The sequence below is a fragment of the Ipomoea triloba genome, chromosome 11 (assembly GCF_003576645.1).
Source record: "Ipomoea triloba cultivar NCNSP0323 chromosome 11, ASM357664v1".
Lineage (NCBI taxonomy): Eukaryota > Viridiplantae > Streptophyta > Magnoliopsida > Solanales > Convolvulaceae > Ipomoea > Ipomoea triloba.
In genome coordinates, this window is record NC_044926.1 from 3,354,361 (window position 1) to 3,379,870 (window position 25,510).

A 25,510-nucleotide genomic window follows, 5' to 3' on the forward strand; every position below is an offset into this window, starting at 1 on the left:
GAGGTCCGCCGGGGAAGTCCGCCTTGATCGACTCTGTGGGGAGATCCACCTTGACCGGTCCTCGAGGTCCGTATTAACCGATTCCGCGGTCAAGCACGGAGCTTGGTCATCCGGATCGGTCGGGTCCGATCTTGATTCTTAATTGGTTCGCTCTGTACTATCTCGTTCCGGGTCTATTTGTAATTATTCCTTCACAAATATATACTTCATATAAAATATTTTTAAAATGTTCAATTTAAATGGAAATATACTATCAAAAATAAAATGCTTATTTATTTTGGTGCATTTAATAGAAATAAAAGAGATGCCAAAGACCTTGTGGTCTAGTGACACCAGGTGTCCTGATTTACACTCCCACATGGATGATAGGAGTGGGTTTGAGTCAGTAGTACTAAAAAAAATAGAAATAAAAGAGATAAATTGTACATCATTTGACCTAATAAAATTTAAGATCTCCTATACCTAGTTGATAATATAATAATGTTATTTTATTGATGCACTAATGCCATGTGATGTTTTATATGCCTTTTTTAAGTATATTAATTTGTAAAAATAAAAAATAAAATAAGTCATTGCCGTCAATGGTGACAGCCACAAGTATAATATTTTCCTGAGAATTTAAAATAAACTTCATTATATTTTCTTTGTAAAAGAAAATGTCAAAAGGAAGAAATATAATTTTTTTTAAAAATCTGTCGGTTGTAATTAGTTAACTAGATTTTATATACGAGTAATTTATTCTAACAACCACCTAGTCAACTAAATTTAATATACAAGTAATTTATTCTAACAAGTAACAACCACCAACTAGCAACTGCACCACCCATCAACTTGCGCAAATTATATTGTGGATCATTGGACCATGGTTCACAATGCATTGTGAACCATGATCATAGCTGTAGTTGTATTGAAAGGATACTACAGTTGTGTTGAAAAGATACTGCAATTGTGTTGAAAGGAAACTGCAGTTGCACAGAACATAGACCGTTCATCCGTTCAACACAACTGCAGTGTCCTTTCAACACAACTGCAGTATCCGTTCAACACAACTGTAGTTTCAAATGGATGACAAGACTTCTGTTCTGCGCAACTGCATTACCCCCGTTCAACACAACTGTAGTTTCAAATGGATGACACGACTTATGTTCTGCGCAACTGCAGTACCATTTTAACACAACTGCAGTATCCTTTCAACACAACTGCAGTATCAGTTCAACATAACTGCCCCATGACCCATTGTCCGGTATAAGGACTGATCAACTTGCATTAGTGTCTATTTAATTTTATTAATAGAGCTCTCTTGGAACTATACTGCATAAATGATTTCACATTTCTAAAAAAAAAAAAGCATTAAAACTTTCACTTTATATTTGTAAAATCTGTATCGCCTATAGAATCAATCGTTTTGGAACAGGAAGATCCTTATGTTTCAAGTAATATAGTTAGAAAATTATATGTTACGGAGTATTTGGTTTTAGAAAATGTGCGATTTCTAATTTTACAGCATTAATCATAAAGAAGAAACGCGACTTCATTCATTAATTTGAAAAATTATTATCATCCAAATACCGGTGTACCAACATTGAGAGGTACAGCAACAGATTTAATGTTATTCCGATCACTGTATGGAAATTGGAAAGAATACAAGATCAGTACTTTAAAAAACTGCAACCATCCTGAAGTTTCTTCAGAAATAATAATCTTTTTTCTGTTCTTTATTCTTCTTTCAAATTTTACAGCACCGAAATGCATCAGCAAATCCAAGAGCTTCACCACCACATGTTATCGGCAAAGTGTGAGTTGCTCATTGCTTGGACAATTGACGAATGACATATGGAAGAATGCCTCCATGATTGAAATAAGCCAACTCCACCTGTTCATGTTCATACAGCAGTTGGGTTGTTTTTAGTGTAATCAAGAAAATCAACTACTAGGTGGGTGGGTGAAAATGGAAGGAAATGAATGGAATGAAGGGAGATGAAAGAAGGAAGTACCTCGGTATCAAAGCGTACAGTGCAAGTGAAAGTTTTTCCATTGTCAGTCCTAACAGTCACATCCTGACCAGGGCGAATTTCATTAATATTGCTGGGAAGATCAATGGTGTAGCGCTCGTGGCCAGTCAATCCAAGTGAGTCCGCATCCTCTCCAGCCTTGAAACACAGAGGAACGATGCCCATTCCAACTAAGTTGCTGCGGTGAATCCTCTCAAAGCTTTTAGCTATAACTGCTTTTACTCCCTGTTTAAATCATTCCATCTTCACACTTAAGACAAAAAAAAAAAAAAAAAAAAGGAATACAAAAGCGAAAGAAACCACTCCTCAGGTTGTATGGAAAACTCACCAACAACATTGGGCCCTTGGCAGCCCAATCCCTAGAGCTACCACTTCCATATTCTGCTCCAGCCAAGATTATAGTGTCCTTCCCTTCAGACTTGTATCTCTGAAAGAAGCATGTAGATTTTTGTTATGTATTGGCCAAAATTTGCCATGTACAACACATGCAAGTAAATGGTGCCTAAAATAAGCAAGCATTTGGCATTACCATTGCAGCATCAAACACATAGAGTTTCTCTCCTGTGGGAACGTGAATTGTCTTTGGCCCAACTTCTCCACTTAGCAGCTTGTTTACAAGGCGGATGTTGGCAAATGTACCCCTCGCCATGATTTCATCATTACCACGGCGACTGCCATAAGAGTTGAAGTCCTTGCGGTCAACACCTCGCTCAAGGAGGTATTTAGCAGCTGGACTATCCTTGTGAATGCTTCCAGCAGGAGAGATATGGTCTGTCGTGATACTATCACCAAAGTTCAATAAGCAATACGCATCTTTCACTCCATGGGGCCCTGGAGGATCCATAGTCATGCCTTTGAAATACGGTGGCTCATGAATGTATGTGGAATTAGGATCCCACGAGTACAACTTGGCTTCTGGGACAGATAACTGATTCCACATCGGGTTCCCCTTTGTAATGGATTCATATGTACTCTTGAACATGTCAGGTAACACACTGGATTGGACAGCCTACAATAGAAATTGAACACATTACATCTCTACGTCAACTCATACAGAAAGCAAAATGGCATAATGAAAAGCATACCTCAGCAACTTCCTCTGTTGTTGGCCAGATATCCCTGAAATAGACATCCTTACCATCCTTGCCTACCCCAATTGGTTCTTTCTCAAAGTCAATATCAACCTGCATGCAATTGAAAGATAAACCTCTGACATCAGACCAATTCTGAGAGAAGCTTACTTGATATTGAAAAATGTAAAGTAAAAAGGATACAGACATACATTTATTGGATTACTAAATTTTATCAAATAAAAAAAGGTCTTTAACATCACTGTGCACAAACATAATGAAAAACAAAGAGGAATTCTTTTACAGATGCATCACAAAGTTGGTGTATAAGGGGTCTTTAATATTCTAAATTTGTGCATCTCCACCCGAGGGCAAAACAGCATCAGAACATTAGGTTTCTTTCATCTTTCTAAATATATGTATCTCCACCTGTACAAGGGGTATCACAACCAGTGGCCCTACTTATGCAACATGCTAATTGTTAAAGCACGGCACATTTGTTGTAATCGACACCGTGGAGCATAACATTACGACAAAGAGAAACATGATAATTCTAAAGAAACAGAAAACTATATACTAACCGTGCCAGCTAGAGCATAGGCGACCACTAAAGGAGGTGAAGCAAGGTAATTGGCCCGTGTCAAGGGATGAACACGGCCCTCAAAATTCCTGTTTCCTGAAAGAACAGCTGCCGCAACAATGTCTGCAGAATACAAACCAAGGTTTAGTTAGATAATTGGTCCAATGACAATGTTGAAGACACATACACTGTCTCACAACAGCACCTACTTATATGAAATTAACAAATTAACTACATACCATTTTCTGATATTGCAGAAGAAACTGATTCATCCAAATCACCAGAATTGCCAATACATGTTGTGCAGCCATATCCAACAATGTGGAACCCTTGTTCATTCAAATATTTCTGCAGTCCACTGTGTATTACACCACAAACAGAGAATGGTAAGAAATGGAGGCACAACTGAAATTAATTTCCTTCAGAAAATGCATACAGTACCTTTGTTGCAAATATTTTGTTACAACTCCAGATCCTGGAGCAAGGCTAGTCTTAACCCAAGGTTTTACCTGCCAAAGTGAGTAAAAAGAGCATACAGTAAGAAGACAAATTCTCATCTGGCTAAAATCATTTATGTCTGTAAATCAAAACTGACTTGTAGGCCCAGCTCAGCTGCCTTTTTAGCAACAAGCGCAGCTCCCAGCATAACACTAGGATTTGATGTATTCGTGCAGCTTGTAATAGCAGCAATCACAACACTTCCGTGCTTGAGCTCTGCAGGCTGTCCATGGAAGGAAAACTTTGCCACCTTTTCTTGTGCTTCCTTTGGCACAGCAAATCCCTGCATTGGGATTAGAATTTCATAATACTGTCAGCTTTCCAAGAACCCCTGTCTAGTCATTAAATGGAACCAGTTTAACAAATATTCCAATGAACAGCACATGGAGAATAAAAATAGTGGCTGAGGAATAGACGAAGGTTTGAGTGAAACGGTTAGTACTAATGTCAACCAAATTAATGGTTTCAAAAATCTAACAGCCAGGTTTATCAAGTAATGGTGAACTTAAGAAGCTAAACAAGATTAACAATCACCTTAAATCCAACTTTGTTATCAAGGCAAGAATGCCAGTCAGATTTCATTTCTTTTAGTGGTACACGATCGTGTGGTCTGCAACAATAACAAGCAGAGTATCAATAATAACCTTAAATATAAATGTACTATCCAATTTCAGTGTTTTCAGATGCCAGAGAGCATACCTCTTCGGCCCTGACAAGCAAGGTTCAACATCTGCAAGGTCTAGTTGCAGGGATGATGAGTACACTCTTTCTTGTTGAGGCTGAGATTTGAAAGGAAAGACAAATTTTTCAGACATTGTATCAAAGAGCATGAAAGACACCAAGAAGCTGTGAAATATTCTCAAAGGTGAGGCCTACCTCATTATAATCAACAAACATTTTATTTGCACGAAGATATGCTTCAATCATTGACACCTAAATTTCAGAGTTGAACTTAGGAGATATCCAGGAAGAACACATTACAAAGTTATGTAATTCTACATGCATCACTAATCACTGAAAGACTTACTGTTTCATCACTTCTCCCTGTCAATTTGAGGTACTGCAAGGTCACATGGTCTACAGGGAAGAATCCCATGGTTGCACCATATTCAGGAGACATGTTAGCAATGGTTGCTCTGTCAGCTAGTGATAATTCAGCCAGACCATCACCTGAAATGGATAAACATCAATAAGTTAGGTTCTATTTTAGAAACTGCTGAAAAGTAAATGCAATAAGGCCCCAGTAAATTCATCAGAGGGGGAAATTTACCATGGAATTCAACAAACTTGCCAACAACACCATGTTTCCTCAGCATTTGTGTGACAGTTAAAACCAAGTCTGTGGCTGTTACACCATTCCGTAATTTTCCTGATAACTTGAACCCAACAACTCCAGGCAATACCATACTCATTGGCTGCCAGTGCCCAAACGAGAACAATAAGAGATTTAATTATAATTTGACTATATATCATGGCATATAGAAAACAAGCCAAGGGAGACACTGCAAAGAAGGATTTGACAATACACAGAAAAAGTAAATAAATAAAGAAGTTATGAAAAGAATTTATAGTAAAATTACCTGGCCAAGCATGGCTGCTTCAGCTTCGATACCTCCAACACCCCAGCCTGCTACTCCTAGTCCATCAATCATGGTTGTGTGGGAGTCTGTTCCAACCACACTATCGGGATAAAGTACGCCATCAGTGTTAAAGACAACTCGTCCAAGATATTCAAGATTCACCTACCAATATTAAACAGAGTATCAGTATCAGCTCCTGAAATATCATCTGAACAGTTGCTTCAGGGAAAACCAAAAAAGGGACAAGGCACAAGCCTGATGCTTTAGGGTGAGCAAAGACTTGGCACTGGTTCAGTNAAAAAAAAAAAAAAAAAAAAAGGAATACAAAAGCGAAAGAAACCACTCCTCAGGTTGTATGGAAAACTCACCAACAACATTGGGCCCTTGGCAGCCCAATCCCTAGAGCTACCACTTCCATATTCTGCTCCAGCCAAGATTATAGTGTCCTTCCCTTCAGACTTGTATCTCTGAAAGAAGCATGTAGATTTTTGTTATGTATTGGCCAAAATTTGCCATGTACAACACATGCAAGTAAATGGTGCCTAAAATAAGCAAGCATTTGGCATTACCATTGCAGCATCAAACACATAGAGTTTCTCTCCTGTGGGAACGTGAATTGTCTTTGGCCCAACTTCTCCACTTAGCAGCTTGTTTACAAGGCGGATGTTGGCAAATGTACCCCTCGCCATGATTTCATCATTACCACGGCGACTGCCATAAGAGTTGAAGTCCTTGCGGTCAACACCTCGCTCAAGGAGGTATTTAGCAGCTGGACTATCCTTGTGAATGCTTCCAGCAGGAGAGATATGGTCTGTCGTGATACTATCACCAAAGTTCAATAAGCAATACGCATCTTTCACTCCATGGGGCCCTGGAGGATCCATAGTCATGCCTTTGAAATACGGTGGCTCATGAATGTATGTGGAATTAGGATCCCACGAGTACAACTTGGCTTCTGGGACAGATAACTGATTCCACATCGGGTTCCCCTTTGTAATGGATTCATATGTACTCTTGAACATGTCAGGTAACACACTGGATTGGACAGCCTACAATAGAAATTGAACACATTACATCTCTACGTCAACTCATACAGAAAGCAAAATGGCATAATGAAAAGCATACCTCAGCAACTTCCTCTGTTGTTGGCCAGATATCCCTGAAATAGACATCCTTACCATCCTTGCCTACCCCAATTGGTTCTTTCTCAAAGTCAATATCAACCTGCATGCAATTGAAAGATAAACCTCTGACATCAGACCAATTCTGAGAGAAGCTTACTTGATATTGAAAAATGTAAAGTAAAAAGGATACAGACATACATTTATTGGATTACTAAATTTTATCAAATAAAAAAAGGTCTTTAACATCACTGTGCACAAACATAATGAAAAACAAAGAGGAATTCTTTTACAGATGCATCACAAAGTTGGTGTATAAGGGGTCTTTAATATTCTAAATTTGTGCATCTCCACCCGAGGGCAAAACAGCATCAGAACATTAGGTTTCTTTCATCTTTCTAAATATATGTATCTCCACCTGTACAAGGGGTATCACAACCAGTGGCCCTACTTATGCAACATGCTAATTGTTAAAGCACGGCACATTTGTTGTAATCGACACCGTGGAGCATAACATTACGACAAAGAGAAACATGATAATTCTAAAGAAACAGAAAACTATATACTAACCGTGCCAGCTAGAGCATAGGCGACCACTAAAGGAGGTGAAGCAAGGTAATTGGCCCGTGTCAAGGGATGAACACGGCCCTCAAAATTCCTGTTTCCTGAAAGAACAGCTGCCGCAACAATGTCTGCAGAATACAAACCAAGGTTTAGTTAGATAATTGGTCCAATGACAATGTTGAAGACACATACACTGTCTCACAACAGCACCTACTTATATGAAATTAACAAATTAACTACATACCATTTTCTGATATTGCAGAAGAAACTGATTCATCCAAATCACCAGAATTGCCAATACATGTTGTGCAGCCATATCCAACAATGTGGAACCCTTGTTCATTCAAATATTTCTGCAGTCCACTGTGTATTACACCACAAACAGAGAATGGTAAGAAATGGAGGCACAACTGAAATTAATTTCCTTCAGAAAATGCATACAGTACCTTTGTTGCAAATATTTTGTTACAACTCCAGATCCTGGAGCAAGGCTAGTCTTAACCCAAGGTTTTACCTGCCAAAGTGAGTAAAAAGAGCATACAGTAAGAAGACAAATTCTCATCTGGCTAAAATCATTTATGTCTGTAAATCAAAACTGACTTGTAGGCCCAGCTCAGCTGCCTTTTTAGCAACAAGCGCAGCTCCCAGCATAACACTAGGATTTGATGTATTCGTGCAGCTTGTAATAGCAGCAATCACAACACTTCCGTGCTTGAGCTCTGCAGGCTGTCCATGGAAGGAAAACTTTGCCACCTTTTCTTGTGCTTCCTTTGGCACAGCAAATCCCTGCATTGGGATTAGAATTTCATAATACTGTCAGCTTTCCAAGAACCCCTGTCTAGTCATTAAATGGAACCAGTTTAACAAATATTCCAATGAACAGCACATGGAGAATAAAAATAGTGGCTGAGGAATAGACGAAGGTTTGAGTGAAACGGTTAGTACTAATGTCAACCAAATTAATGGTTTCAAAAATCTAACAGCCAGGTTTATCAAGTAATGGTGAACTTAAGAAGCTAAACAAGATTAACAATCACCTTAAATCCAACTTTGTTATCAAGGCAAGAATGCCAGTCAGATTTCATTTCTTTTAGTGGTACACGATCGTGTGGTCTGCAACAATAACAAGCAGAGTATCAATAATAACCTTAAATATAAATGTACTATCCAATTTCAGTGTTTTCAGATGCCAGAGAGCATACCTCTTCGGCCCTGACAAGCAAGGTTCAACATCTGCAAGGTCTAGTTGCAGGGATGATGAGTACACTCTTTCTTGTTGAGGCTGAGATTTGAAAGGAAAGACAAATTTTTCAGACATTGTATCAAAGAGCATGAAAGACACCAAGAAGCTGTGAAATATTCTCAAAGGTGAGGCCTACCTCATTATAATCAACAAACATTTTATTTGCACGAAGATATGCTTCAATCATTGACACCTAAATTTCAGAGTTGAACTTAGGAGATATCCAGGAAGAACACATTACAAAGTTATGTAATTCTACATGCATCACTAATCACTGAAAGACTTACTGTTTCATCACTTCTCCCTGTCAATTTGAGGTACTGCAAGGTCACATGGTCTACAGGGAAGAATCCCATGGTTGCACCATATTCAGGAGACATGTTAGCAATGGTTGCTCTGTCAGCTAGTGATAATTCAGCCAGACCATCACCTGAAATGGATAAACATCAATAAGTTAGGTTCTATTTTAGAAACTGCTGAAAAGTAAATGCAATAAGGCCCCAGTAAATTCATCAGAGGGGGAAATTTACCATGGAATTCAACAAACTTGCCAACAACACCATGTTTCCTCAGCATTTGTGTGACAGTTAAAACCAAGTCTGTGGCTGTTACACCATTCCGTAATTTTCCTGATAACTTGAACCCAACAACTCCAGGCAATACCATACTCATTGGCTGCCAGTGCCCAAACGAGAACAATAAGAGATTTAATTATAATTTGACTATATATCATGGCATATAGAAAACAAGCCAAGGGAGACACTGCAAAGAAGGATTTGACAATACACAGAAAAAGTAAATAAATAAAGAAGTTATGAAAAGAATTTATAGTAAAATTACCTGGCCAAGCATGGCTGCTTCAGCTTCGATACCTCCAACACCCCAGCCTGCTACTCCTAGTCCATCAATCATGGTTGTGTGGGAGTCTGTTCCAACCACACTATCGGGATAAAGTACGCCATCAGTGTTAAAGACAACTCGTCCAAGATATTCAAGATTCACCTACCAATATTAAACAGAGTATCAGTATCAGCTCCTGAAATATCATCTGAACAGTTGCTTCAGGGAAAACCAAAAAAGGGACAAGGCACAAGCCTGATGCTTTAGGGTGAGCAAAGACTTGGCACTGGTTCAGTTCAAACCAAACCAATTACTATACTCATGAAAACTGAAACAACAGTTCCTGTTCAAGATTTTAGAAAAATTGAAGTAAAAATAATATATAAATAGCATAGGTGATCAAATGTTACTGCAACCTTCCCTCCTAAGGTTTCAGTTCTTCTGTAACCAAGAACCAGAACCACAAGTTCAGAACCCAAACCAAACCAGTGACATGACTAGGCAAACATCAACAAGTAGAAAAATAGTTTATACCTAGAGATTTCAAAACTCGAAGAATGAAAAATATGACATGAGCAGCATTAAAGCTAGGCCATTAAGCTTTTAAACTCCAGTACCTGATGGACAATTCCAGAGCCAGGGGGGACAACAAGCATGTTGTGGAAAGCATTAGAACCCCATTTAAGAAAGGCAAATCTCTCCTTGTTCCTCTGGAACTCAAGCTCCATATTAGCCTTAACTGCATTTTCTGACCTTGCAACATCAACTTGAACAGAATGATCAATAACAAGATCCACTGGAACCTGAAATTTGCATCACAGGTAACTAAAACAGATGAGTCAAGGTTATGGGACTGAATCTCATGTAGCGTGCAATGTAGTAAGGAAAAGAAAAACCACAACAGTTACTGCATGACACAATTTTAAAATGGTCTGCAACATGGCATGCGTCAGAAATTTATGATGCTGACATTCTTAAACAACACATTTTGAATGACTTCCATCAGGTTTCTCTATAATGCTAATGTCATGAAACTGAAAATATTACCACTCAATTCAAAACTGAATGTGGATTGTGGAGATACATTGATAAACACACAGTTAAATCATAAAATTCCCTAACTTTTCTAAATGGAAACAAATCCATACTCAATTCGACAAAGTAGAGAAGTAAAACAGTATAGGGAAGAAAAGATATGCTTACCAAGGGGTTGATCTTGTTAGAATCACTACCAAGCTTGTTCATGGCATCGCGCATGCAAGCAAGATCTACAACTGCTGGGACACCAGTAAAGTCCTAACAAGAAAAACAAAGTTTGTATGAAAACTCTTTTAGCACTGAATTAAAACATTTAAGGTGGGAGAATGAAGTCAATAATAGTACTTGTAATAAGACACGGGCAGGCTTGAAGGGTATCTCTACTAGCTTAGGAGCAGTGTTTTGCCAGTCAATAATCTTCTCAACATCTTCCTTGGTCACTTGAAAGTTGTCACAGTTGCGAATAGCGGCTTCAAGAAGGATTCTAATAGAGTATGGCAGCTTATCTTCATAACACATTAAAAACCAAAGAAAGGAATCGTTAGAAATATACGTGTACTTACTATTCATAAGTTATTTATGACTAATTACAAGTACCATAACAAAATATTGTACAAAAATGTACTTTATCCAGAAAAGGCCCTGCTTTTAGCTTGAAATAGACTGATAAGGAAATTAGGCAGATCCAAAGATCCAGATTAACGATATTTTTTGTAATAGGAATCTAATGATTCCAATCTATGTTTTCTCATCATGAGTCACTTATATACAAGCTGCTATGTGATTTGGCTCATGTCATGTCACACCGAATCCCAGTAGACATTTCAGTTATAGATCTTCTAGGCAGGTATGGAATTTAACTTACACTTAGCATGCAAGTAAAATAAGACCTAAGCAAAGGCATTAAGCTAAACAATACTTTCGTCAAAGCTGTAAGCATAGGGATCATCAAAAATTACCGATCCGGGGATCATTGAGAGCTGGCAGACTGTAGAACTTTCCGAATTCTCCACCTCCTGGCTTGGGGAGACTGGTAAAGATTCCCTTGAAAGGATTCTCGGATGCTGATGCCATTAGCACATACAACGTTAGATTCGTGATTATCCTTTGTCGAGAATCAAAGCTCTAAAAAAGTTTATTCCACCGCACCAACTATGCACGTTAGTCGGAAATGGAGTCTTTAACAGTTCCGACACAACAAGCAAAAGCAACAATGAAAAAGAAACGGGGAAAGGAGAAAATATCTGCAGTCAAGCCTGAAGATATATTTTATTTTGTTTAATTTAAATTTAAAAATAAAAAAACTAATACTGTAATAATTTTTTTTGGAAAAAGAAAATCCAATAAATCAGGAGACACAGAGGAATAGTAAAAAGACGAAAGTACCCATGGTCGCGATCTTTCGATGGAAATCGTGGAGAACGGGGGCGGCGGTCCTGATCTGAGCAGTGAGGCTAGCGGGGGATTTCCAATCAACGCCGTGGCTCCACCGCGGCACGGAGCATCTGAGCGACCTAAAAGCGGAGGCGAAAGTCAGCGGCCGAGACTGCTGCTGGTAGAACGTGGAAGCGGAGGGGCGGTAGGGCGAGAACGGCGACGAAGAGAATACGCGGCGGCGGCACAAGGAGGAAACGGAGGAGGAGGCGCGCAAGAGCGAGCAGTGATTCATATACATGACTCAATGCTTGTATAAATACCCGTTCCCCTATCTATGAATAGAATAGATCATTCAATGAAGACGGTGAGGTGACGAGCAGAGAGTATGGTGAGGAAATTGGCGTCTAGTGTGAAAGATAGATGGAGAAGGAGCGTGGAGAGCATATGATATGATATGAAATGATGAAGAAGATGTGGCGATGTTGGGCTGCGTGCCGAATTTCTAGAAGGGAGAACACAGAAAACGCTGATGAGGGGTTTGAATTTTCCTATTCGATTCAAGCGGAAGCTTAGGGCTCCAGGCTCAGGCTGCGGCACAGCTCATGGGGCTTTGGCCCGGTCTGATTCGTTGTACTTTTACGCACTTTAATTATTTTTCCCCTAATTATTGAGGAATAACAGAATAAATAAATTCTTTGTACACATATTAAATAATATATCAACTAATAAATTATTAACTTAACTTTAAGCAAACTATCAATACAATTTAATTCCTTAACATGTGTCATGTTAAAGATTTTTCTTTTGTAACCACTATTCAAGGATGTACTCGATGGTATGCACTATATAAACACTATTCTTATATAATAGCTCACACACAATACTATGAATATCTTACGTGACATGTTTGACCGATAAAATAATTGTAAATATTAAATTTATAACATTGAGTAAAATAGATGGTATTTTATTTTTTTTTTGTCAATAATATTTAATAAAGACGGAGAGAGTGGAAGGCATCAAAATTAGGTAACCTTACGTCCTCACCTTACCTTCTTTTGTTCATGGAAAAGTATGTATGCGCCTGAATTTACAATTTAAGCTTTTTTGCTCACATACCCTATTGTGAATTTATGATTAATTGAAATTTGAGATGGTAAACTACTCAATTAACCTAAAATAAGTTTTAAAGCATTATTTAAAGACACATCTCGTTATTTATCACGGTAAATAACTTTTAATTTTCGACTTCAAACTTATTAATTGAAATTTGAAAGAAAACAAAAATCTTTAGGGCATTGATTCGAGTAAAAATAACTTTAATCACTTAATACTATGGTGAACTAACATTAACCAAATAGCCAAATGTTATGTTAAAAAAATTCTCTTTTATCGACTAAAATAGTAGATGGCATGCCTTTTTTTTTTGTCAATGTGATGCATGAATAGTGATACTTTTTGCACACACGTAACTTTTGATATTTTGATATATGAAAATGGGGAAAAAAATAAAAGTCAATATTATTTTGTCAAAATTAGAATTTATTTGTGTAAAATCTAAAACCCTAGTATGAAATTGAGTTGTAATAACCTTAATTGCAACAAATTATAAATTCTAAGCCTTAATTACACTTGTTTCAATTGAACTGCCTAATTGCATTTTCATTTAAAATACTATGAGACCATATATTACACTTAAAATATTAATAAAAGTTAAATACTCCTTTTGGACGTGTTTCAATTAGCCTAAAGTCAAATTTATTATTCAGGCCGCCATACTTTTTTTTCTTCTTTTTATCCTTGGTATGATTCTAATCCTACACCTTACGACAGCTAATGAAACAAAATTTAAAAAATTATTTTGAATTAGTTGACCAATTGAATTGTACATGTATTAGACTTAATATAACTTACATCTTGGTAACCCATGGACGCTGAAATTTCGTGGAATTGAATGGAAAGGTCAATAGTGGGCATCAAATTGGCTAAGCTTATTATCATTCCAAGTACTGCCAACTTTTTGGAAGGAAATCTTATGGGAATAAAAGTAGCGTGGGCGTGACTATAGTTATTTGATTTTTCAACAACTGAAATCTCTAGACATTCTGGCTCGATTTCGGTCCACATGGTCGTAATATCAGATATTTATTTTATTATTTATCAATTACTGTAAAATGTATAAATACTTGAAAGAAGGCCCTTAACAGACCACCTAAATAAATATCTAGTGACTTTCTAAATTAAATTTCACTTTCACACTTCCTCATGACAATACAAAGAATATACATCTGTCCTGCATGATTTAATAAGTGCATATAATTGTTAATATTTATACTATACATATAAGTTTACTTTACTTGGCAATATTATTAATTTTGTCCAAAAATGATCTTCATGTGCTTCATTTGCTTAATTCGGTGAAATTCTTAATGATTAACATGATGAATTGAATATTTTTTGGAACATTTTAGATTAAATTAGAGTCAATAGGAACTAATACGAAATTAAGAAGATTGATGTAATACTCATTACATAGCTAAAAAGTGGTGTACTCAATTGTATTGGTCATATGAACAAACAAAGGCAAAAGTTAAACAAATCAGCATGAAGTTGTAATTCTGACTCAATATAATCACTACTCAATATTTTGATCATATCTTAGCGTATGAATGCTCCATGACTTGAGTCTCATATCCATTAGTTTGTGTTTATTGATGTGTAAAATGGTGAATGGGTAAAATGTCATCCCAGGGGATTGGATGCTATGCCACACAATCTGTAATAACACAGCACTAGTCACCAAGTTATAAAGTAATAAGCAAGAAGCTAAGCAAGTCGAGAATTATAGATTAAAGGTAAGTAAACAAATAACGATGCAATAGAATAAGATGAAGTGCAATTAAGAAAAGCAATGACTCAGACAAGTGAGCATAATCTTGTAGATGCAGAAGAACCTATATGATTGGGGGAATGAAACACCAATCTAGGAAATTAATGGGAATACACTCAAGAATTATAGTATATAAGCCACTATTGTGGTCGAATAAATAAAAATTAGGACTATGAATAGTATACTCTCGTGATGCCTCAATTTAAAGTCTTTCAATAACACATAGCATTTAAAATCTTCATATTTCCCATATTCGCATAGTGAGAAATAGAGTTTGTGCAATAAGTGACTTGAAAATTCAATCTAATCCTCATTGTGATTGAAATTTATTCAAGGCAAGCTAATGAGTGTTGCGCACCACACATCAACAAGATATAAGCATAATTTATTCGCAAACATTAAGAACCCTTACTAGGTTTCCTCCCCTTTGTGCAATAATTACAAATAAAGCGCATTGATAGATTAAACTACCTTAACATAAGTCCTAAATGGAACTACTCACAAATATTTAGTATTAATAAAATGAAAACCATAAACATAAGGTAAGAACAATAAAATAAAAGATAAATTTATCTATTGAAAATAGATGAAGAACTCCAAAAGTGATGCTCAAATATTCGATTACAACCTTGGGAAGGGTTAATCTAAGCTAAGGTAATGATATGAAATGAAGATAAACAAACTTATACTGTATTCAAATCCTTGCCTGTTGTAACTGGATGTGCCTATAGATAAAATCGCACGATTAAGCCTTAATTCACACAAATTTTGAGATTTCATGCACAAAATGGGCTAAGTAAATGGGTAAAAGTATGGACAGTAAAGCACTTATCGTTTATCTATTGTTAATGTATGCTTGTCTTGTTTTATTTAGTTATTGTATGTTGTCTATATCTTCTTGTTTAATGCTTAACTTCTTGTTGATTCTCTAATACTATTACATAATTGCTTGTTGTTACATATTACGTGTCTAACCCTAAACCTCTAAAGAATGACAAAACACTAGTGCACTTTATGATATGTGATCACACTTAATTTTTGTTTTACTATATTTCCCCATGTTTTAGCTTGTTTGGTGCATAAATTGAGGAGTTTAACATGGAAATTTGATTAATTAATGTACATTTATGTATAGTTTATCTAAATTGCACAATAAAGGGAAGGGGAAGTAAATTTGAACAAAGTTGACAAAATCAAAGCTAAAAGTGCATGAAAAAATGGAGCACAAGGTCAATTGGAGATGGGCCTGGAGGAGAACACGCGAAAATGAGCATAACAAGATTATGGCACGGTTTCAGCAACTGTCACGAGAGTCATCATGCCCGTGAGGAAGCACCTGTATCGATTACATGCGTCATCACATGTGATCACATCCCCCTTAATTTGTTATGGCATTGAATCATGTGTTACATCATCCCAAGTCTAATTTTGTTAATTTCCATATTTATTTGTGTTGTTTGATATCCCTATCTCCAAATTGTTGTTTCGCTTTCACCAGTCTCATAAACTTAGTGTCTAGATACTTTTCAAAATTATGCCCTAAACTCCATCCCAATGAACGATAAAAACAAATTTCTTTATTTGATTTAACTAACCTAGATCACTATGTCATGGTTTACACTATTACACGTGATTTGTGCTTATTTAGTGAGTACCTTCAAATAGTAGCTTTGCGCAGTTTCCATTGTTACCCAACAAAAATATTCTTTAAAAAATCCAAGCATACAACATTTATTCACGTAGTAGTGAAAATGGATATTGTTGGGTGTTGGGGCGAGGGCAAATTATATCATGGACCATGATCTACATTGTATTGTGGATCATGATCCAAATTAAAAATAACATTTAGATTATGTACTTGTAATTAACTGTTTTTTACATATAAACAAATTGAAGACACATTATATAGTAATTACATATACATAACATGATAACTATAAACACATGAATTGTTAACTGCATGTACAACATATGTTAATTGTAGACACATAAGATGTTAGTTAACATACAAAAAGTTGTTGTAGTATAGTGTACGGTGAGTATTCTCGCTTGTCACGCGGGTGACCCGGGTTTGATCACTAGGTTTGATCCCTGACAGCGGCGCCACCAAAAACAACTACAATAAAGAGTAAATAATGGTATGAAAGAAGCTACTATGAAGAATTTTATAACATCGGATCTATCCAGATGTATGTTGATGAACTTACCATCTCCAACCCGCAAAAGAGGGGTTAGATTCTATCTTACATTGTGAATATTCAATATATAAATTGTGTATTTTAGAGTCGGATTCACCCTGAAAAAGTAGACTCGAATTCACAAAATAATTTGCAATAAAAAAAATAAGGTAAATTCTTTTAAATGCCGGGAAAAGTGGAAACGTACACCGTACACAAAGCCCAACCCAATAATATTAGAATCTGGCGCCTCTACCCTTTTTATTATATTTTGAAACCGCGCTCTATAGCCCGCTTCTTCCCCCCACTCTTTCCCTCCTTTATCTTCCCGCCTATGGCCTATCGCCCGCCTCAATTTCTATTATAACCCCTTCAGCCCCACTTCTTCATCTGCAAATCTGTAGTCTCCCCTCTATCTCTCGTCTTCAATTAGATCTCTCAACCCTAGATCAACATCACGTTCCACCATGCACCGCCGCACATCTCGAAAGTCCGATGCCGCCGCGGCTTCTTATCTCAGGTACCTGAAGCCCGGCGCGTTGGCTCAGCTCAGAGATTCGCGAATTAGCGCCAGAACTCACCGTGTCTTTGCTTCCCAGCTCCAGATCTCTTCTCCCCTCCGTTCTTCGAGTTCTCCGGCTCACGTTTTGCCTGCTGATGCTTTTCCCTGCTCCCCGGTCCGGATCCGCGGCCCGCGTTGTCCGCAGAGGAAGAAACTCGTCGCCGCCAAGGCGATGTTCTTCTCTGTCCCTGTCCCGTCTAGTCCTGTCTCGCAGCCGCATGAATCGGTTGTTGATCTGTTTAGTAATAGCGAAAGCGTTCTAGTTGCTCATTGAATAGACTGATGTACAAAAAGAGTATTAATTAGGGCTCAATTTTTAGCAATAAAAGTTCAATTAAAATGAAAACTTCATTAACAGTGCAAATTACTACTGTTCTATGGCTTTAATTGCAAGTCAATTGTAACTTCACTTAATCTCATAAATGATGCCGGTAGAGGCTAATAAGTGATAAATGATCTTGAGATGCATAATTAGGAATATATTAATCTCAACACTTTTTCTAGTCATCATGAACGCATCGATTTTTTGCTACAGATGGAGATTTGATTTACTAATGAAAGGCCATGTGCATCTTCTGTTCATTGTTTTGTGGCTTGATTGATGTTTGCTCTTGTTTGTCTGCAGGAACTTGGTTTCATGCTTCCTTTCAATGTACTAGTGCGATTTTGCAACTGGCATTTGGTAAATTGTGCTTGTATAGACTCATGTTGCTTCAATTTCTACTGAGTTCACGTTCAAATGAATATTGGTTTTTGAGTGTGTTGCAGAATGGGATGAATAAAATGGAATTAGGATGACTATCTCCTAAATATTACGGAGTAATTTTCTCTTGCATATGCAGTTTAAATGTTAAGTTTCTGGTTTTGTGTTTCTAGTGAGTGCATGCAATTCTATCTGTGATTTTGGCCTAATTTCTGAAGCAATTAGAATTTGATGCTTCATGTGTGATGATTCAATCTAAAATTTGGTTGTTAGTGTCATATGCTTATGGAGGATGGTTTTGACATCTCATAATTTGAACTTGTTCTGAATATACTTGAGGTTTAGGTTTCTCTCATCACTAACAAAAGATCAAGGGAGCAAAGTGGGAAGATATTTGCAGTAGAGATGCTATGTGGCTTACTGGCTTCAATTAAGTTCTTGATGGCAACAGGGAAGCTTAATATACAATTCCTGATACTTCTATAAATTAGTTTGTGTCAAGAATGATTATTGTGTTAGGTCATATGCACTCTTATAAGGATTTTAATTGTCACACATTATAAAAAATTATAAAATTTATAATTCTTACAAAGTGAAAATATTTTAGAGATAGAGATGGCTATAGTAACTTTTGAAAATTTTGACATTAGGTGTAAAGTCACCTTTTACCAAAAACTTTATTCTATAAAAAGATGGCTTTTAGGAAGTGTTGTGGACTGAGGTGTAATCTATGATTTTGCTTATGGCTTCAATTTTTTTTCTCCACTTTATACTAAGTTAATTGTTTTTATTTGGAATATGGTTCTATTTATTTTATTTTGGAATTTAAATTTCATTAGTAGTATATTCATTTTCATGATCAGTGAAAAAAAAACATGGATAGGTTCTTAGGACCAAACATGCAAATAACACCAGCTTGTAATATGCCACGTGCCCCATTGATCACATGCTGAAGAAATTTTGCAGGACAATGCTCCTAGACTATTCCCACCGTTGGGCCATGGGTGATCAATCATGTCTCAGTACTCTTAGTTGGGTATTACACATCACATGTTTCAAATTAAATGTGAAACATTCCAAATGATATAATTTTCATTACGGAGTAGTTTTTAATAAAAATAATTAATTAAATATAAAAACACAAAATATATCACAAAATTAAGATTATTACATGCTCTAATTCGACTATAAAATATATTATTAATAAAACGTTTTCCTTATTACAATACTAATATATAGTACTGTACTACAAATTTATTTGCCTAAAACCAAAAGTCGTCAATTTCACTGTTGTGTGGTCTTCCACCATGAGGTCCACAAGCCAACCTCTTAATTGCTATTTCAACTCTTTTTGCAAAAAAGAGAGGAAAAAGTAATAATAATAATCGCAATCATATTACCGTATTAATTTTCTTAATTACAATTGCTATTTACTCCCCTTTTCATATCTGACTATATAAAGCAATTTTATCAGAAAAAAAGGTGGTAATATAACAAAGACATCACACGTGATTGCTTAATACACGTACTAAATAATCATTAACAATTGTATTGGGGTACTGGGTACAAACCAATTCTTTTTCTTTTTTTGGGTTCTTGCATTTACACATGTGACATGTCTAAGGCATTAAATTCTATAGCTTTTTTATCTTTTAGATAATGAAGGAGATTCTTTGTTTTCAAATAGTGTAACTTTAACCTACAAAGATAAAAAAGGTAATTCTTTACAGTCGATTTTATAATTTTGTGATTATTAAGTCAACAGTTTAATTAATTTGATTAGAGTCCCATCTTTTTATCTTTTTAGCATATTCTAAATCCCTGTCACACTACTATATAGCCTCTGAAAAGCATTCCAGCATATATTCACATTCATTTGTTGTCAAATGAATGTGATTAGTATCGATTTTAAGGATGTTAATGGTGTTTACTGTTTATGTGACTGTAAATTAGAGTTCAGAATGGTGTTTGAGCTAAAAAGAGGACATGTAGCATGGGAGCTGGGAGTGGGACTTCTGGGTTCTGACATGGACAGTTTGGTAAATTTGGTGTGTGTGATCTTTTGGCAGTTAGGAGGTCTCCTCTCACTTCTGCTCCAAGTCCCTTCCCTTCAAAGAGTACAGAGCACTCAAGAGAGAGAGAGAGAGAGAGGGGGGGGGGGGGAAGGCAACCCTTATTATGATTAGTATCTTTTTCCCCAGTAACTCATTGTCAAACAGCTGTGTTTACATTCTGATCATCATTTGTCCTTTCTGGGCCTGTTGGGCGCTTTGATTTGATTTGATTCTTGCAACCCAATTTTCAAAATGGGGTTTTGATGAGCAAGGGAAGACACGGAGACATTGAATTGGAAATGTCTTTGAAGAGCAGGGGAGGAGAGCTGGCTTCAAGAAGTGCAATTTCTAAAAAATGGACACTTTTTCTTTGCTTAAGTAGCTTCTGTGCTGGAATGTTCTTCACCAATAGGTAATCACTTCATATCTTTCTCATCGTGGATTATTAGAATCTTGACCCATTGTGACATTTCTTAACTTGATCATATTTCTGGTGATTTTCATGTATGGAGGGTAAGTTTGCTGTGTTTGTGGATCTTTGTTTTTTGGATTTTATAATAGTTCAGTTTTCTGCTGTTTCATTGGCTTGCAGTTTCATAGCCATTGTTGTGCACTATAAGTATTCTCATTTTGTTTCCTCATTTTTGTTCATTGGATGGTGAAGGAGGTCTAGAATTTCTGGATCTACATTGACATTTCTTGTTTCGGAGAAACCAGTTGATGTTTAAGGTTTTCAATGCTCTTATATATCACCATTAGAACTTACTATACTTTCTAATTCTTACTATCATTCTCTCATGGCAATATTTGGAGTCAATTTGACAATCTTCTTTCTTGCCTCCATGTTCCTGGTAAATTGAGAACTTATATGAAATTGAATGTAATTTGGATAGTAATGACTGTACATTCAAATGAATCTTGGAGGTGATTACTGTGAATAAAGCTTTTGCTAGATGTACATTATGTGTACTTTTAGTTATCTTACATTGGAACATATGATGCTGTGAGCCTACTAATCTCTCTGGTTTTTCAACTCTAAACCTAAAATTTGACAGGATGTGGACCATTTCTGAATTGCAAGGGACTGCAACAGCTACAGGTGAAGATGAAGGTCTGAAGTTAGGTTCAGATGACTGCAATGCAGAATATGTGAGTGTCTTAAAGCTCTTCTTTATCTCCATTATTAGCAATTTTAAGCTGTAGAAATTAACCTGCAACTTGAATCTTGAAACCTGGTTAATCTTGCACTTTTGCCTTTTTGAGTGATGAGGGAAACCCGCAGTCACTACCTGAAGGTGTGCACTAAGTAAACTCTACCTTATGATCCTAACTGGCAAAGGACCACAAGGAGATAAACCAGCCTAGGTTACCTATAGTTGACCAGCTCAAATCAAGAAGGCCAATAGGCTTTTTCCGCTGGGAGTCGAATTTGTAATCTTGTGTTTACCAAATCAACAACTTGACCAACTTGGTTCCTACTTTTGCCTTTTTGATATTGATGTTCCTGAATTCTGACTTGAGCGGTTACTTGCAGCAGCCAAAAGGTGTGAAGTTATCTAAAGAGATTTTTGGAGAAGTTTCTAAAACACATCATGCTATTCAGTGAGTTCTGCTCCACTCCATCTCCCTTCCTCTTCTCTTCAAGGGTATGACTTGGTATTGTACTTTGAGCAACACGATGGCCTTAGTATCAATTAGTGACTGTGAACTCTGTGCAGGACACTCGACAAAACAATATCAAATCTGGAAATGGAGTTGGCTGCAGCAAAGGCAGCTCAGGAGTCAATTCTAGGTGGCTCCCCTATGTCAGAGGACAATAAGACTGATTCATCCAGAAGAAAATATTTTATGGTTATAGGAATCAATACTGCGTTTAGCAGCAGACAAAGAAGAGATTCAGTTCGTGCTACATGGATGCCACAAGGTTTCTGATTGGCTCCTTCTTGTTTGCTCTCTTAGCCTGTGACCAAATCATTCTGATTAGTGATTACTCACACAGTTATCTGATATATTACTCATTATAGTTTTGTTTTAATGCAACCACATAGGCGAAAAAAGGAAGAAGTTGGAAGAAGAGAAAGGAATCATCATTCGTTTTGTCATTGGCCATGGGTATTGGGTTCTGAACTTACTCCAAATCATATTCATTCTTCAATTCTGTCATCCGAATGATTGCATGTTGGCGAGCATTCTCATTATTTGTCTGATATTGTTAATGTACAAAACGGCTCGCAATCTAGTTAATGTTTTTGGGTGCTATCAAATGGAATCATTAATTTGTACTGCAGTGCAACATTAGGTGGTATACTTGACAATGCCATTGAAGCTGAAGATAAGATGCATGGAGATTTCTTGCGACTGGTAATCCCATCAACCGATTTTGCTCTCGTTGCACACACTTTAAGCAGTTAGAAAATCTAAGATCTGGTGACCATCTAAGCAGGATCATGTTGAGGGGTATCTTGAGTTGTCCGCTAAGACAAAGACTTACTTCTCCACTGCTGTTAAGCTATGGAATGCAGAGTACTACATCAAAGTTGATGATGATGTTCATGTAAATATAGGTAACTGGCTACACTCATGATCTATTCTGTGTTTTACTAAAATTTGATGAACTATGAGTGACCTCTTGTTAGGATCAAACGCTTACCATTACGTCAAAAACTTTAACTAGTAGCGAAGACACAACTTTATTTCCTTGTACCACCACATTTTCGAGAGGAAGGGTGTTGGGTTTGGCCATTCTGACTTCCGCCCAACAATTCCCTAGCCATCTGGTGTTGGACTTGGCCCCTTCACCGGCCCCCACCCAACACCTCTGCTGTTTGTCAGCCTCTTCCTTAACAATCTCTTTGCACAAACTTGCTCATTCTTTAATTTCATTGCAGGAACACTAGGAGAAATATTAGTGAGACACCGCAAAAAACCACGTGTGTACATAGGGTGCATGAAATCTGGTCCCGTCCTTGCACAGAGGTTGCTTCTACCGCATTATGTATTCTGGTTGATCAAGCTGTGGCCCGCAGGCTAGAGGTTAATTTGACTTTAACATCATAATTTTCTTGATACCAGGGGAGTAAGGTACCATGAACCAGAATACTGGAAATTCGGGGATAGTGGAAACAAGTATTTTCGCCATGCCACGGGGCAAATATATGCCATTTCAAAAGACTTGGCCACATATATTTCAGTACACCAGTTAAGCATTTGTCTTGATGTTTTGTTTTCTTGGTTCTTTTCTCTTTTTGTTTTGACAAGACAAAGACGAGAATTAATGTTCTTCACCTGCTACAGGCATGTGCTGCACAAATATGCTAACGAGGATGTTTCACTGGGATCTTGGTTTATTGGGCTTGATGTGCATCACATTGATGACAGAAGATTATGCTGTGGGACTCCTCCTGGTAAGTTACCATTTACAAAAACAGACTATCATAAACTCAGAAATCATATTACTTTGGACTATACTAATACTTACTCTCCCCATTCCCCCATTTAGTCATTTACAAACATCTGCCTCATTAAAAGCACACTTTGTTGCAGATTGTGAATGGAAGGCTCAGGCGGGCAACATTTGTGTTGCTTCATTTGATTGGACCTGCAGCGGGATATGCAGGTCAGTCGGGAGGATAAGAGAGGTCCACGAACGTTGTAGGGAGGACGAGAAAGCTTTGTGGAACGCTGTATTCTGAATACAGGCTGCAGCGTCGAGCAATCATGCCTGCAACTCTCTTTACCACGTTAGGATACAGAAACTACGTATACATCGATACACCACAAGAGATAGGGAAATGGATAGCAGAGAAGGGAACATAGATGACAAATTGTTAAGCGTGTTCATTGTATTGTAAGTCCGTTAGTGTTCCCTTCTTTACACAATCTTATAAATGCATATGAAAATCTTGTTGCTTTTCCAGTTTCCCCACTATCTATCTGACAAAGATGAAAAGAAAATCATATAGATTTGCAGGGTAGTATTGGTTTTACTATAGACCTTTTGCCTTTACTTCATGTGCACATTTTGAAGATTGCAGAGACCCAGAGAGGGGCAAAGAAAAAAAAAAAAGCAAAACTTTCTATCACACTATATGCCATTAATGTGCAAAAGTGGAAAAGAAACACAGTTTATGGTAGATTCTTGTGCCCCTCTATTCCTAGACATCTTCATCTTCAAGTCACTCTTAAATTCAGGATTCTCCCCAGGAACTTGTGCAGTAAGGGCATCCTCAACCTGTTAAGTACCACAAAAGATAGTCAAGAAACTAAGATTTGCAGAAATAAACAGGGGAAGGAAAAACAGATACTGCATTGTAACAGAGTCAGTAGTAAAAAAAAAAAAAAACAGGGAAAGGAAACAATGAGAGTTGAATGAGGAATCTGTAATAAGAAGGCAATTCAGGCACATGGCAAAAGATCATCTTACCAGGGGAGAATGAAGATTAAAAAAAAAAAAACCATTTCCATATATACAAAGTCCCAAATCTGAATAATGGTGATGGGGCACAAAAGTGTCCCAACTCCATTAACACGTGATATTGGCACGGCTCAATCAAAAAGTAGGGTAAAGAAATACCCTTGATCGCTTTCTCATTGAACCGCACCAATACCTCGTGCAATCATCTATCTGGCATATATACAAACAAAACAAGTAAACAACCCATTAATTGAAAAAAAAAAAAAAAAAAAAAAAAAACTCCATGATAGAGTCACAAGCACTACCAACCAAAGGGAATGAAAGTGACCAAAGGGGAGAGAAGAGAGTGGAATGGGAATTGAAATGTGGGAATGGGAATTAAAAAAGAATTGAAGGGTGGGAGGTTGAAGAAAGGGGCAATAAATTGTTCAACTACTCAAGAAAGGGAGTTGGGAAAAATTAAGTAAAGGAAACGTAAAAGAGAGGGTTACAAAGACCAGAGCGGACAGGTCTGATGAAAGGCCATTAATGGGGTTTGCATTTATTAGGGCGTGGGAGTAGGGCAGAGGATGTTTTTAGCTGTGTGTGTTCATCAATTGGACGATTCATATATTCTTGCGTTAATTGGCGCCTTCTTTGTTGCCAATAAGTGTACTATGTTGTGGTTTTGTTGTCTAATCAAACCTAGGCAGCAATTTGTCCCTTGTACTAAGTTGTTTGGGTGAAAAAAAGTTCCATTGCCATTTCTGTTGCCATAATTGTCATTACTAGTTCCAAATGGGTTGGT

The 25,510-nt window shown here is 37.0% G+C and overlaps 2 protein-coding genes and 1 long non-coding RNA gene across 4 annotated transcripts; 1 reads left to right on the forward strand and 2 right to left on the reverse strand.

The window, feature by feature from the left end:
• Positions 1-1,510: 1,510 nt before the first annotated feature.
• LOC115996856 (aconitate hydratase, cytoplasmic) lies at positions 1,511-12,529 on the reverse strand. The gene is made up of 20 exons (XM_031236292.1): positions 11,933-12,529; positions 11,506-11,610; positions 10,892-11,052; positions 10,712-10,804; positions 10,126-10,311; positions 9,509-9,670; positions 9,199-9,343; positions 8,956-9,098; positions 8,805-8,861; positions 8,628-8,707; positions 8,463-8,538; positions 8,026-8,211; positions 7,872-7,939; positions 7,670-7,788; positions 7,432-7,553; positions 6,866-6,964; positions 6,310-6,789; positions 6,109-6,207; positions 1,995-2,237; positions 1,511-1,873 (listed from the first exon to the last, which is right to left on the reverse strand). The coding sequence occupies exons 1-20, from the start codon at positions 12,219-12,221 to the stop codon at positions 1,805-1,807; spliced, it is 2,982 nt and encodes a 993-aa protein (XP_031092152.1). The 5' UTR covers positions 12,222-12,529; the 3' UTR covers positions 1,511-1,804.
• Positions 12,530-20,408: 7,879 nt separating this feature from the next.
• Positions 20,409-24,263, forward strand: LOC115997482 (probable beta-1,3-galactosyltransferase 2). 2 transcript variants are annotated; one of them, XM_031237043.1, is made up of 11 exons: positions 20,409-20,721; positions 21,365-21,458; positions 21,847-21,911; positions 22,028-22,233; positions 22,358-22,421; positions 22,598-22,670; positions 22,753-22,873; positions 23,198-23,285; positions 23,382-23,507; positions 23,604-23,713; positions 23,853-24,263. In XM_031237043.1, exons 1-11 carry the CDS (start codon positions 20,573-20,575, stop codon positions 23,999-24,001), a joined length of 1,245 nt encoding a protein of 414 aa, XP_031092903.1. In that variant the 5' UTR covers positions 20,409-20,572; the 3' UTR covers positions 24,002-24,263. The 2 variants fall into 2 exon arrangements, with proteins under 2 accessions (XP_031092903.1, XP_031092902.1); XM_031237042.1 differs by having other exon boundaries at positions 20,410-20,721; positions 21,844-21,911; positions 23,853-24,250.
• On the reverse strand, positions 24,255-24,948 carry LOC115997484. The gene is made up of 2 exons (XR_004093743.1): positions 24,733-24,948; positions 24,255-24,540 (listed from the first exon to the last, which is right to left on the reverse strand). It is a non-coding gene; the product is annotated as an uncharacterized LOC115997484 (long non-coding RNA).
• Positions 24,949-25,510: the final 562 nt, after the last annotated feature.